This window comes from Leptinotarsa decemlineata, unplaced genomic scaffold (genome assembly GCF_025532065.1).
Source record: "Leptinotarsa decemlineata unplaced genomic scaffold, Ldec_3_MD MMD2_P_RNA_scaffold_9, whole genome shotgun sequence".
Lineage (NCBI taxonomy): Eukaryota > Metazoa > Arthropoda > Insecta > Coleoptera > Chrysomelidae > Leptinotarsa > Leptinotarsa decemlineata.
This window is the reverse complement of record NW_027412536.1, coordinates 13875408-13890753: the sequence shown is the minus strand read 5'-3', so window position 1 is coordinate 13890753 and position 15346 is coordinate 13875408. Positions and strand designations below refer to the sequence as shown.

General features: G+C 33.8%; 2 protein-coding genes across 2 annotated transcripts; one reads left to right on the top strand and one right to left on the bottom strand.

The window, feature by feature from the left end:
• Positions 1 to 1461: 1461 nt before the first annotated feature.
• Positions 1462 to 11723, bottom strand: POLDIP2 (DNA polymerase delta interacting protein 2). Its single transcript, XM_074170656.1, has 6 exons — positions 11420 to 11723; positions 10277 to 10529; positions 10036 to 10213; positions 8359 to 8522; positions 4265 to 4470; positions 1462 to 1686 (listed from the first exon to the last, which is right to left on the bottom strand). The coding sequence occupies exons 1-6, from the start codon at positions 11500 to 11502 to the stop codon at positions 1566 to 1568; spliced, it is 1005 nt and encodes a 334-aa protein (XP_074026757.1). The 5' UTR covers positions 11503 to 11723; the 3' UTR covers positions 1462 to 1565.
• Positions 11724 to 13755: 2032 nt separating this feature from the next.
• LOC111512545 (solute carrier family 35 member G1) lies at positions 13756 to 15142 on the top strand. The gene is made up of 2 exons (XM_023168685.2): positions 13756 to 13902; positions 13955 to 15142. The coding sequence occupies exon 2, from the start codon at positions 13967 to 13969 to the stop codon at positions 14990 to 14992; it is 1026 nt and encodes a 341-aa protein (XP_023024453.2). The 5' UTR covers positions 13756 to 13902; positions 13955 to 13966; the 3' UTR covers positions 14993 to 15142.
• Positions 15143 to 15346: the final 204 nt, after the last annotated feature.

Below are 15346 nucleotides of genomic sequence, written 5' to 3'. Positions count from 1 at the left end.
TTTCTCCAAGAAGATAAATGTCTCCGAAACGGATATAATGTCAGGTCAGACAATTCCGCTTTCTGCTTCGATATGTTTGTTGGGGGTTAAAATGGACACCAATATGTCTTGGCACAATCATGTCGCTGGAATTGCAAAGGCTGCTTCTCAAAAGCTTGGAACACTGTTCCGAACCAGAAAACTATACACACCTCAGTAACTTTTGATGCTTTATAAAGCTCATATCTGACCTTCTTTGGAGTATTGTTCTCATGTATGGAGCTCTGGCCCCAAACATACCCTGAAGTTGCTGGATTCCATCCAGAAAAGAGCCATCCGTCTGATTGGAGACATTCAAACTTGATAGCCTGGAACATCGAAGAAAGGTTGGAGATTTGTCTCTCTTCAGATACTTTCACGGGAGGTGTTCTCAGATACTTTCACGGGAGGTGTTCAAGTGACTTGGCACACTGGATTCCACCAAGAGCGGTACATATAAAAAATATGGGACAGATTGTAGCTGCTCATCGTTTTGAGGTTCAATTCCGTACACCTCGAACTTCACTGTTAAAGAACTCTTTCATCTGGAGGTGGATTTAATCTCCAGTGATTCAAATCCAATGTGAATCGCTACTTTCGCACAGGCATCGCTTTTAGAGCGCCTTACGGATTTTCCTTAGTGCTGTTGTTTTGTCCTTATTCATGGGCGTAAAAACAGGAGTACAAAAAACATGTTTTCGATCCCGAAACTAAAATATATTGCAAGTTCAAAATGAACTCTCTACAAAGATGTGTAGATCATGCATAGAAGTTATATTCAGATACAAACTAGAAGAAAATGCATTCCCGAAACTACTTTCGCATGAACCGTGAGTAACACGAAAAAAAAAACTTTTGAAACACAACTACTTTCATATTCAGATTGTACTCCAATCATCCGTAATGAAATTGAATCAGATGTCTTTCATAGGAATGCTAAAAAATATAATATATGGCAGAGTTACAATATAAAATTTCACTTATATACTATCATTTTTAATGGCGGACTTTACAGCGTTCTGGATAACTTCACAAGATGAAGAATTCAATTCTTTCAAAACATTACGACTTTGTCGTAAATGAGTTAAATCTACTCACGAGTATATTTAGATCAACACCAGACCAAGTCATTCAAACTAGCCATAGGTCTCATCAGTGGTGCCTGAATAAGTAGAGACGATTACAGCTTGTCAAATCTAGGAAGTGACTTCAAAGTCTCGGCTTAGAACCTTTCCTAAGATGCGCGTTCGTTAGGAGACTGTGTGAGAGAGAGGGAGATGGAATTCTCAAGTCTCTTCCTAATTTTGACAAGCTGTACATATTCCCTTATGGAAAAGGGGAAATGTCGCGACATCTTTTTAACCATATACACTAAACATTTCTTGAGCCACAAGCCAAAAAGTTTTTTTTATGGGAATAATAGCTCAGAAATAAAAACGCAACTACCTGTAATATATATTCTGAGACAAAAATTTTGGATAAAGTACATCTAGAGTCATAAATTAGTAAATATTATATACAGAATCAGCCTATATACAAGTAATATACTATAGACTAAAGAGTTTCTGGGGAGACACACCACCACTTTCAGGTTTGCTCTCAAGAGAAAATGGGGGAATTCTACAATCAAATGTGTATCCATCTTCACGTTCCATTCTGAAGGTACCCCTAAAACAAATAGAGTATACATTAATGTAAAAAAATGCTAGATAATTATATAATCCGATATTTTAATATTTTTAAAATCACAAGTTGATTTTGGGTAAAAAATCTATACTTATTTTTATTAATAAGATTCAGTACTTTTTGAAATATACAAAATTGTAGTTTTTTCCCAAATATCAATTAAAATGTTCAAGAAACTGAAAAATTGAAATGATATACAGAGCTTTAGTGGAATCATGAAAATAAGTATAGGTACCTTGTCGCCTTGGGCAAACCAAAAAATCAGATGTAGATAAACATGCTCTCAAAGAAGGCTCTCACATTATCTCATTTGAAGATACACAAATACTAGATAAAACTCAAAATTACTATCCAAGAATATATAGATAGGCAATAGGAATAATTTCAATAGAAAGGAAGAGACAATGAACATTAGTAAAATATGGGTACACAAACAGGTCATTTAATCCAATTAACCGGAGACAAATTCCAACAATGTAATTTCTGCGTTGAGAACAACTCGAGTACTTCGACTGTTAGATCATCACTTTTGATAATGTCTATCGCAATAGTAGACGACGTCAGGAATAAAAACATGCAGGCCGCAGCCAAAAAACACGGGAAATAGCTTTGACAGAATTATACTTCTTTTTTTATGAAACCCACATGTTTATTTGATCGTCCATACTGTGGTCAAATAAAGGAAAATGGATGTATTTAATATAGAAGAATTTTAAGACAAAATACTACAGTTATAATAATACACGCAAATAATTTGCATATTCATTTCACGAATGGTTCGAAATGTCTCCCGTTATTTTATATACATGACCGTACTGTTCCGAGAAAATTAAATTTTAGTTTTCACAGAACGTTATCATTTTGATACATATTGAGGAAATTTTCTCTCATTTTCAATTATTTTATAATTGTTGCAGAAGTTTCGGTAGCATCAATGTATATATAAAACATACATTAGTTCTATTAATTAAGAAAACATCTTCCAGAATCTCATTCAAATTATTTTCCAGGAAATTTAAACATTTTCTCCAAGTGAGAGCATATCCAAAAAATTCATTTGCCATAATTCCAGTCCCAATATTTCAAAAGAATATTGAAAATGATAATTCTATTCTCTTCTGCAAAATTGTAAATTCCTCAAATCAAAAATACCCTTTCTTGTAAAAGTTGACTCATCTGTGAATAATATTTCATTCACGAAGTTGGCATTATTTCAATATATTTTGATTATCCAGATACAGAAGACAAGTCCCTTTTTCTAATCTCCAACACATAACACTTGAACATTAACCAAATGAATGGAGAGATTTCAACTTGATGGTTAATTGTCATACATTCGTGCAATGAAAATTTTTCTCTTCATAACAAATTTTTAAGTACCTATCTCAAAAGTGGTTGAATATTATTGATCCGAACATGTATACATTTTTTGATCAAAATTAATTTGAGATTTTGGAAATATATAATTTCAGTAATCCTGCCACTAGTTTCAAAATAGGGAATAAAAAAAAAAATCCTTCAAAGAAGGTGAAAATATAATATTTGATCACTCTTCTTCATGCCTTTGATGAGGCAGAGAAACTTCAGTTCTGTCTCAAAAAGAATGTGGTAAATAGAGACCTGAAATGTTTTTTTTAAATCTCAAAAATTAGTAATTATGACGAAAAACCGATTTTGATTTTTCACATTCAACACTGCTGAACAGCTTGACCGATCTATTAGAACATATTTCTCTGTCCGAACGACCACTGATAATATGGCAATAAGGTGGCGCTTCTCCCCATAACTCTCAAACTGTCATCCATCACAGAAGTCCAATGCGCTGGCCAGCTCGTTCCCTTGATATGACTCCACTTTTTTTTTTAAATGGAGGTTATCTAAAATATATTGTATAGAAAATACCTTGAGTAGATTTGGAAGATGCCAAACCAACACACCAGCTATAATTACATCGACCTGCACTAAGAAATTCATGAGACAGTATGAAACTTGTGTGGAATGAGGTGGAGCACAGTTGGAACAGATTTTGCAGAGTTTGTGAAATTAAAATTTTGGTGGAAAATAACTTTAAAGCATTTCTGTTATAAACAATGCCACCTATCTGTATTAACAATGATATGAAGACTCAACTGAAGTATTTAACTGTTGGGGGTGAAAAAAAAGTTGGAGTTCCTTAGAAACTGCAATGGTTATGATTTCAAAGATTATCTCGGAAGGGCATTCTGGCGTCTTTCAAGACCGCCTTTGTTTCAATTTTCTAACTTTACAAGTAACATAAATTTGTTTACTAAAATTCTGGAACGACCTGAATATATGTATTTTATTCACTACGAAAAATATCAAATCATAAAGTGTAGTTTATGAAATTGTAGAGACTAGTTGAAAACAGAAACCAAAGTTATAGTGAATAGACTTTAATAAACATAATTTTTAAAGTTTTTCGAATTAACTTTCATCAAGATTGTGTAAACACATCCTACTTTACATATTTTCCGATACCAAAAGTTAATATTATAAAAGTTAATATTGATTTCATGTAATTGATGATGATTGAACTTACCACATATGTCCACTTGGTGCTTGTAAACTCACATGGCTACTATATTGAAAGGCAGGTAATGTTCTAGTTAATGCTGGTTCTTGTCCAACAACTCCTCTTCCCCTAACAGTTTCTAGTGTTCCAGAAAGGGAAAAAATTCTCCAATGCCTCTCTCTTAATTGGACACTCAATGATCCCAAGTTCTCTAATCTTATGCAGTATCTCCACTGAAAAAACGACAGCATTAAGGAAAATATGCATGAAGGTTTTGTTTTTTGACATTAATTTTTGCCTGTTTAGATTTGGTACATACAAGGTACAGAGTGATGAACGTCGGTTAGCCTTATTTTGAGAACTAATAGGATTCATATCCTGAAAATTGGTACCAACTTCCTTATTTCAAATGTAACACCTTGTATGTTTTCACATTTTTGAATACCTGGCATATTTTCAATGAAAAAAGTTTTGGTTCATTTTTATATCTTCAGAATTAGTCATCGATTCCTCATACCTTGTATAACATCTTGGAAATGTTACTTCTACAAAACAATGAAATGAATTATTTTGATGAATCAGTAATAGTTTATTTATTTAAATTGAAAGGGTATATTTTTAGGAGAGATTAATTTTTGGGACAACTTTCGGCTTTCTACTACTCCTTCTGTATACAAAAATTGTAGGAATCTTCCAAAGAAATGAAGGAAACGATCAATTTCAAAAATTAACTCTATACATAGATGTGTAGATCATGTATTCTATCAAACTTTTGAATTTTATGGAGGAATCACTCAAGAGCTGAATACCTAGTTTTTTTGAGTAAACAAATGAATATCTCGAGAACGGTTCATTTTTAGTATATACTACATATATTACATGAACTCACATTAGAATTATGCCAGGTATACAAAAATGTGAAAATATACAGGGTGTTACATTTGAATTAAGGATGTAGATACCAAATTTTGGTATAACCAGAAGGGTTGGAAAAACGTCATTATTTTCATTCGATAAAACATATTGAGAAATCTATCGTTCCCAAATTTCAGGATATGAATCGTATTATTCTCCATACAGTTAACCAACGGTCATCATGCTGTACCCTTCCTATATTTACATTTGCTTAAAAAACAACAAATGTTTCGGGCTTCTGCTATCATTAGGTTCTACAATATGAAATCACAAATTATTAAATCTCTGTTTCAGTGGTATGACACTGTCAGTCAGTGAAGGACTTAAGTTCTTAAAATCAACGTTATCCTACACAGATAGTGTTTTGATAGATTTTTTATTCAACCGTGCAAAGAATTACACCACAAACAGGAAGGCAACCAAACTAAAACTAACTTTTTCTGTTATTACAGTAAATGTTTGAAATGTTCCCCGTTGATCTCCTGGCAAAAATAGAGTTTATTTTCAGTTCCACTCCTGACGCTTTGCAAAGTATCGCTAGTAATTGTTGCACACACTTCTGTAATCCGTGCAAGCAACTCCTGAATAAAATGGCACTGAGTCTCATAAACTTTAGAATTCAGGTAACCCCATGAGAATAAATCTAAAGGAGTTAGATCTGGTGATCTTGGAGGCCATTCCACAGATCCTTGGCGCCCTACCCATCGTCCTGCATAAACAGTATTCAAATAAGTTCTCACAGCAACTGAAAAATGAGGAGGAACTCCAATCTTGTTGCAGAATGATGTCCATGTCAAATTCGTCTAAATTATTTTCAACAGTTGCCACTATCAGTGGATCAATGAATAACGGACCTATAATGTGGTCACCTAGTGTTCCTGCCCACACATTGACTTTCTGGGGAAACTGGGTATGAGTCTCGCGTAAAAGTCGAGGATTTTCATCGGACCAATACCTCACAATTTGTCTATGCAAGTGACTGTTAAAAAAAAGTAGCATCATCACTGAAACAAATGTGTTTCAAATAGCTGGGAGTTTGCAAAATATTGTTAGAGGCAATTTCACAATATTCTAGACGGTGGTCTGGATCATCGTCCGTCAGTTCATGCACCATTTTTATTTTGTAGAGATGAAATTTCCTTTTTTTTTAAACTCTCAATACCGTCATCTGCGAAACCTCACAATTCAAGGCAGCAGTTCTACTTGATGAGGACGGATTATTCACAAACTCGCTCATAATGTCCACTTGTTTATCTTCCCGTGTAGTTGATCGCCCAGAACGTGTTTCATTTTGCACACCACCGTTCTTATACATTTTTTCCAGTAACTGTTTGGAATGATGTCTATCAATAGGGCGATCTGGCAAATGTTCATTGAAGTTTACAGACTCATGATAATTGAGATGAGCCTCACCAAAAATAACAATCGCTTAGCATGTGGTGCAATCATTGTTTGAAGATGAACAGCAAGTACAACTTACAGCTGGAATACACTGACTCATACCCTCTGTGATGTCAGTTTCTCATATTGACAATTTATCCTCAAACCTCCAAAAACACCTACAAAAACGTGCAGTTTATAGGTTCGTTCCAACCAGCGTCAGAAACAGTTTCTGACAGTCAGGATTCTGCGCAGTAATGTGATTGCGTTCCAACGTGAGTTTCCAACCATTAGTAAACTATCAGTTTTCTGTTCCATCCAAGATTCAAACCTGTTCGAAATCTATCAGAATGGTTTGAGGATTATCTTCTAACCATCAATCTGACGCATGCGTATTCTGTATTACTGTTTCTGTTTTATGTTCATGCAACTTACAAACAACATAACCTGCAAAAATTGTTATAAAATAAATTATGGATCTGCTGGCGCAGGAAAAATTAGGAATTCTTTAAGTGAACCTAAAATATGAACATCTTTAATTACACAAATTAATTATTGCGGTGACCTCCCAGTTCCATGTTGATTAGTAAATAGAATAGAGATATAAAATACTGCAACCTTCTTTTACTCTCCAAAAATACACTTGATTAGATTTATTTTTAAAGAATTGAAGGGGTTATATTTTTAGGAGTGACATTCGTTGTGGAATGTTTGAAATACAAACTGAGTACAGAAAAGTATCTTCTGTATAATTCAGTGTTCATATAGAAGTACTTATTTCGAAAGAATTTTTTTTCTTTCGTGTTTTTCAATGTTTATATGAAAGTAGCTGTTTCAGGAGGACATTCTTTCAGTTTGTGTCTGAAAGTTACTTCTTTGCATGATCTACACATCCATGTATAGAGTTATTTATTTTCAAATTGATTACTTCTTTCCTTTCTTTGGAAGATTCCCTCATCCCCTTTTTTGGTATCAAGATGGAGTAGTAGAAAACCAAAAACTTTCTTACCCAAATTATTTTTAAAGGTTATGTTGAAATTCCATGCCAAACTTCAGTTGAACTATCAGCTGTTCCAATCAGAAATTTCAAATTAATCAGAAACCAATATTTACCAGACATGCGCGTTGACAACGATTTACAAACAGTTGGAAATCTGTTTGTGACTCATGGTTGGAACGAACCTTATATGTACGCAAAATACATCTCACTTGACCTCTGAACCAAAACCGATATCATACAGGGCCGAATTTTCAATTCTAAGGGTTATTGCGTTATGTTAATTGTCGTTATTCTTAAGCAATCATAACTCTTGAAATAATGTAGCAAATTTCAATTCCTTTGCATGGTTGAATAGAGAAGAAAACCCCCTTTCAAATGAGCTACTACTCACTACCCCATGCTATTTAAATTTTTCCAAAGAGTTGCTCCCTTCCAGTAAGGGATGAAATTAGGGGTGAACTGTTCATAATCTAATGTACATTGTAGAATTTCATAACAAGAGATCAGTAACGAGTTAAATAGGGGGGGGTATCACTTATGATACGCACTGTCTGTTGTTTCAAGTTTTTTATTTGTCAAACACTCTATAGTTAAGAAAAAATTAAAAACATGATAATCAACAATTTGTAAGTGAAATTGATTAACATAAATTTATGTTTTCGTAACTTTGTAACATTTTGAATCTGAAAATGACAAGAAGTCAAAAAGTATGCTGCTGTTTTCAAAACAAATATGTAGTTGTAATAATTTTACTTTAATTTTGAACGAATTTGCCAGGGGATACATTACAAAGAAAAATAGGTATATATTGATCCTAAATCCTTACCCAAAATACCGAACTTGCATGAGAATCTCTGCATCCCATGTAGAATGGTATAACAGTGACTCGAACATTTTCTGTTGTTTCTTTATGAACATCTGACAGTTCCAACCAAGGATGATTTTTATTTTGCCATGCCTTGAGTGTTTCTTGAGCAGTGAATGGAGGATCTGTAGAAAGGAAACACATTGCTTGATAATATTATTAGGTTATTTCGAAAGTACTGTCCGTTTTTATGAGTCTACTTCAAACCGTAATATCTCAGTGAATACTTATTCAATTGATTTGAAATAAGCGCCATTTGAATCAGGGTACTTTAACCAATGTAAAACAAGTCAATTAATTCCGTTAGCATGAAAATTGTTTACTCGGGATTCGATGAAGCCGACGAAGGCCGTTTATGCCTGGTTCTGAATGGCAAAGATTCTACTGGTGAGAAATGCTTGAAAAAATGGTAGTCGGTTGGAAGGAAGTTTGGGGAGTATGATGGGTGAGGCCGATCTTTGACGCTCAATTCATTTAATTTTCCGACGGTGATTTGTGAAATGTGCGGACGGGTGGGGAGCAGGATCGGACCTCTTCTGTTGACGCAATTTTCGGTACATTTCATGGATTCCCTCACAACAGAACTCTGCTGTGATTGCTTAGCTCAGCTGCAGAAAGTTATAGTGAATCACATTAGCGCTGATCACCATACAGTAACCACGGTCTTTTTGGGGGGGTTTCGCCTTTGGGTGGCTTAATGGTGTTCAGCCACTGTCCTGAACATCTCCTGCAGTCGTAGAGGATCCACTTTTCATCACACTTGACGATTCAATCCAAAACAGTATCGTTTTGGTTGTGCAAAAACAAAGAAGAACAGACCTGGAAACGAGAAAATTTCTGTCGATCGTTGAAATCGTGGAGAACCCTCTTTTCGAACTTTTTGACTTTTCCTATATGTTTTAAGCCATCAAGAATTGCATGAAAGTTAATGCCCAGTTTTTCCACCATTCCGCGCACCGATTGTGATGGATCAGTCTCTAAGAGGGTCCTCAAATCCTCGTCCCGTAGGTCAACCACTCAGAGCCTCATCTTCCAGGCTGAAATCTCTAGAATGAAAGTTAGCAAACCAACATTGAATAGTGCGTTCATTAATACTAGAGTTGCAAAATTCCTGGTTAATTTTTTGTGCTGTTTCGACAACGCTTTAATTCAATTGGAAGTCATAGAGAAAAATTGTCTGAAAATCGTTTAGTAAAAATCATATAGTAGATAATAAGCTGAAATGAGACAAAAAATTGAAATTTGGAAAAAGCATGAAGAGCATCAATGTTTACAGTAGAAAATTATCTATCGATCCATATGTACTATAACACAGTATAAAAAATAATTATTGAGAAATGGAGCTACAAAAACACATGACATTGAAACGAACAAAAAATTGAAACATACAGAATCAACTTATTTCAAATTGTATATTACTATGTGACGGCATTCACATGATTTCCAAACGTAATACTTTTTAAAGTTGGGTTTCATAATCTTATGCATGGTTGATATGTGGATATGCAGGCAGTATTAAGAAGACTTTCATGAAATAATGAAATATCCAACATGATACCCTCTCAAACATTTTTTCAAATCAAATTTAGGCAATTAGCAGGATAAATGATGTAATAGTGAAAGTGAATATTCATATACCTCCTTTAGGATTAGGTGTCAAAAACTTGTCGAATAATTCATGGTTCAAAGGGGTTTTTTCTGCACTGACATAAGGGATGATATCTTCATGAGCAACATAGTCGAGACCTGGTATTGCATATAAACTTCTAGAAGACTCCTGATTCCCCAAAAAAGTGACAGCTTCAGTTTGAGCTCTCTAAAAATTGTTCACGTTTACATAATATGAGTAAAATATTCAACTTATCTACATATGACTTACAATAAAAGGGCAATCTCTTTGATCGATAAGGACTTGATAGAAAGTATGAGTGCGTCCTCTAACTTCTTTTCCAACTCCAGATGGTGATTCCTCATCATTTCCTCCTCTATTAGGAAGATCCCTATCATAAACTCTGGCCAGCCATGGAAACAGAACAACACCTCGGTATCCAAACACCCTATGTAGGATTAACTGGCCAGTTTCATATCTTCCTGATACTTTCGGAGTTTCTAATCTTCCAACTTCTGCGAGTCTAGAAATAACCTAAACTCTTGAACACAGTAATAATAATACGTGAATCTACAAATTGTGGCATAAAATGGATCTAGAGAAATAACATTTTCTACAAAGAATTCTTATTATACTATAGTCAACGTAAGTTTAGCTAGCCAAAATGGCATCAACAGAATATGATCATAATTAATACCATAAAATTATGTTACTCAGCTTTCATTTGATGTAAGGACAGTTATTCCATTTATATCGTGACTAGAGATTGTTCAGTTGCCAAATGAAACTAACTTATCTACTGAATTCATGAAAATAGTAAAACCCAGGTTAACAAAAAATACTATACGGCAGTTTCAGATGACCCATTAACATCTAAATGTACCAAATGTGTAAAGAAAATCAATTACAAACAATTTGTGCATGTTGAACTCTTTGTAATTTATTGCGAAATATTTGCTTGTTGGATTATTTTTTGTTTCATCAGTTGAAAAACATATATATATTGAAAAACTTGACATTTTTAGTTTGTTTATTTTGATGAATAGTTTCGGTTAACCTGGATTCCAGTTGACCCGAGTTTGGTTAAATGGAGTTTTACTGTACATTTCCGCTAATGACAGTAACTTGATTACTTTTAAAAAAATTGAACTTATGAAAAAGTGAAAGGAGGATTGTTTTTGCCAATGAATTCAGTATCATAATCAAATTCCCAAAATCAACTTTACAAGTAGGTACACTTTTCTCCATATAAACATTTCATTTTCAGGATAACATTTCGATCACCTCCTCATTAGGTCTATTTGGATGCTGAGAAGCTCGTCCAGAATAGGTTCTAAACGGTTCTAATGTGTGGTAAAAACTATTTCCTTTGAAAACATCAATTTGAAGATTAAAATTGCTCTACATATGTACCTGGCGAAATTCCTTCGTGAAACTGTAATTCTAGTGCCTATTGGTAAAATTCTACTTCGGATTGAAATATATAATGCATCCATTTTTCATTTTTTATGTACTTCAATCTTATTTTTAAACTGACATTTTTTTTCTCTGGAGTGTGTAATAATGGATGTAGGTTCAGCGTAGTATTTTCTGTTTGTCAGGATTGTGATGATTTGAAACAGGAATTTGATACTTGACAAAAATGTTTGATTCTGATTTTGATATTTTGATTATTTTGAATCTTGAAAGTTGACTTGACAGCACTGACACTTTGACATTGACTGTGTCTAGGACAAAAAAGCGGAAAGCGCTGTGCTGCGCTGAAAGTAGCGTAAAAGTGTTTTTCAATCGACCAGACGTTATATGTCTAGGTCATATGTGACCGATGTTTCACGTCGGCTACAATAATTGCTGGCTAAGGTAAGACGATTCTTCGGTCAAGACCGTGCAGAAAGAATATGTGCTGAACAAGTTCCTTCTTTGCTGTTCTACAGGCGAAGCGGTACGATCCGATCTAAATAACGCCCACTAGGGGGATGAAGTTGCTGCGGTTACGTAGAGTTCAGAGTCTAGAACCGTACGGAATTTATTTTCTGCTGTTCTACAGGCGAAGCGGTACGATCCGATCTAAATAACGCCCACTAGGGGGATGAAGTTGCTGCGGTTACGTAGAGTTCAGAGTCTAGAACCGTACGGAATTTATTTTCTGAGTAGAATCATAGTATATCTGCTTTTCATCTTTGTCCTAGACACAGTCAATGTCAAAGTGTCAGTGCTGTCAAGTCAACTTTCAAGATTCAAAATAATCAAAATCAGAATCAAACATTTTTGTCAAGTATCAAATTCCTGTTTCAAATCATCACAATCCTGACAAACAGAAAATACTACGCTGAACCTACATCCATTATTACACTGGATTTGGATCTGGATCTGGATTTAGAACTTTTCAATTCTTCTTTGGAATTTTTATTGTGATTGGCTGGCGTATTTCTGCCTTTCTTAAAATAAAAATAACTTGAGAAATAAAGAAAAAAATGGGGGTGTATATTGAGTGCATAACCCGGTATATTTTTGAAAAGGTAGTCCAAAAGTATAACATTATAATTAAGATAAACAAGTACATTGTGTATAAAAAAGTAAAGTCTACAGTGATAGACAGGTGGAAAGCAAATTAACATTCAAATTCATTAAAAGTTTTTCAAATTTCAATGATTCGATTGAAAACACATTGGAATTGTTTTAAGTTTATTGAATTGGAATTCAAAAAATATGTTTGGAAATATGTTTGGCAAAAATCATTATTAAAAACGAAGTTTTATGTAGGTTACGTCAAGTTTCATTTCGCAACACTGTGTGTATAACTTCGATTTCATAACTTTTTTAAGATTTGTATTTTTCCGAAATATCAACATAAAATCAAAATTATAGTATGTAGCTGAAATTTTGCATCAGTCAAATAGCATTTAGAAAAACTTTTTCTCCTATTTTTTTTCAATACTTCAATACCTAATTTTCGAATTTTTTTGGAAAAAATAAAATTTGACATATAATGGGAATCATGTGACTAGATTTTTTTTTCACCTCGTTAGATTCAAAAATTGATGCCAATGTCAAATTTCGAATACAACTATATATTCTAAATAATATTCTATGATGCGGAATCCTTGTGTTCGCTCTGTTATGTGGTTGATAGTACGATAAAAATAAAGTAATAAAAATTATGGTGTAAATTCATTCAACTTTCTGAATTATTACAATAAAACTCACAGTAACCGTGAGCTTAATAAACAAAGGCAGTATGATTTTCCACTAAACCGATTTAGTTGTGCATGGATGAAATTGGTTATTTCCAATTCTGTCATGAACTCTTGGTCTAGAAGGAAATATAACGTTTCTCACTATTGGTCGAGATGTTCATTAATAGAAAAAGGATCGTTATATGATTCAAAGTAAGATAAACACGTTTCAACAAGGTTTTTTTTTCTTATTTTGAAACATAAGAATCTTTCGAAAAATTTTATGAAAAAATTAATTATTATTCGACCTAGTATTCGACCTAATTTCAACAAGTAGCGGAAAAAATTATTCCTTAAGCCTTCTTCATGAAGTACACCGTTGTTGAAGTTATGATGATAGTTAGAATTTCAACACAGTAACACAAAGAATCACTGAGCTCATTGGCTATTCTTTCGAAGTGTTACTAAATAAAATCGCAACGTCGCAAAGTCGCAATAGTGACATCTTTTCGTTCGTCACTTTTCACTCACCTTATCATTTGTCAAATCAAAAATTATTTCCAAATTTTCTTCGTTCATCCGCAGTTTTGGTGCAATGTTCGAGGAGGAATTACTTATATTTAGTAATTAACATTTGAAGACATGAAATGAACAATGTTTCTCATCATTTCAGTATTAGTAACTGAAGAAGACTGATTTTTATCATCTCTTATATGAAATGTAGGTTATTTAATAAAAATGAATGTTATCAATAATTTGAAACACATTTTAGAACTGAAGAACAATGCCAGAAAACGTTGAACTTGAGCAACTAGTCGAGGACGAACAAGAAGATGAATTGAAAATCTATGAACCCAGAAGAACTTGCCATTGTCCCTATCTGGGTTTATTATTAGCAACATTAAGTTCTCTTTTCTTTTCCCTCTGTTCTGTTATTGTCAAATGGATGACTGATATTAATCCAATGGCTTTAGCTGCGTATCGCTATTTAGGTGTTCTGTTACCAGCAATACCAATTGTGATATATAGAGAAGAAAAGGTGTTCCCTAAAGGAAAACGAATAATGCTTCTGATGAGATCTTTTACTGGTACAGCTGCTCTGATGCTGAGTTTTTATGCATTTCGACATATGCCATTGGCTGATGCTTCTGTAATAGTTTTTTCAGTGCCTGTTTTTACTGGTATATTTGCTAGGATGTTCCTAAACGAGCCTTGTGGCTTATTCAATATTTTCTCAGTAGTTTTAACATTAATTGGAGTTGTATTTATTACTCGCCCTCCTATATTATTTGGAGACACGGTTAACTCTTTGGGAGAAACTGGACAGCGACCTGAAATGTGGGGAGCAGTCGCTGCTTTTTCTGCAACTCTATTTGGGGCCAATGCATATGTTTTGCTCAGAGCTCTGAAAGGTATACATTTTTCTGTCATTATGACAAATTTTGGTGCATTTGCTTTGATACAGTGTGTACTGGTTACAAGTATTATAGGAGCTTTGTGCTTGCCATCCTGTGGCATGGATAGGTATCTCATAATTGCTCTAGCATTATTTAGTTTTTTAGGTCAAATTCTTCTCACTTTAGCTTTACAGATGGAACAAGCGGGACCTGTGGCGATAGCAAGAAGCAGTGATATTGTTTTTGCTTTTATATGGCAGGTGTTGTTTTTTAATGAAATACCAAATAAGTTCTCTATTGGTGGAGCAATTTTGGTAATGAGCTCTGTTCTATTGACTGGATTGCGGAAGTGGATAATGGCTTTACCACATGATGCTAGTCTTAGAAGGAATCTCAATATCTTGACAAAATAATTTTGTGATACTTAATAATCAAAGTGGTATATTTTCAGGTATATCAGATGGATGCTGGATACATTCATCAATATTTGAGTTATAGAAACTGATGAGTTGAGTATAAAATATCGTTTTTTTACAAGAAAAATTTGTATCTCATTGACAAAGGTAACTGATTTCCAAATAGCTATTTTTATTAGAACACTTATTCTTTTTAAATTATTGACTTTTACAAAAAGTATCTGAAGAAATGGTTTATTTTATTTATTGAAGTATCATTATTGAAATATCAATACCTATTTGGTCTACAACATACTGCTCAGGATTATACTTTATTATTATTGCTGAAATTCATTCATAACATTTCGAAAT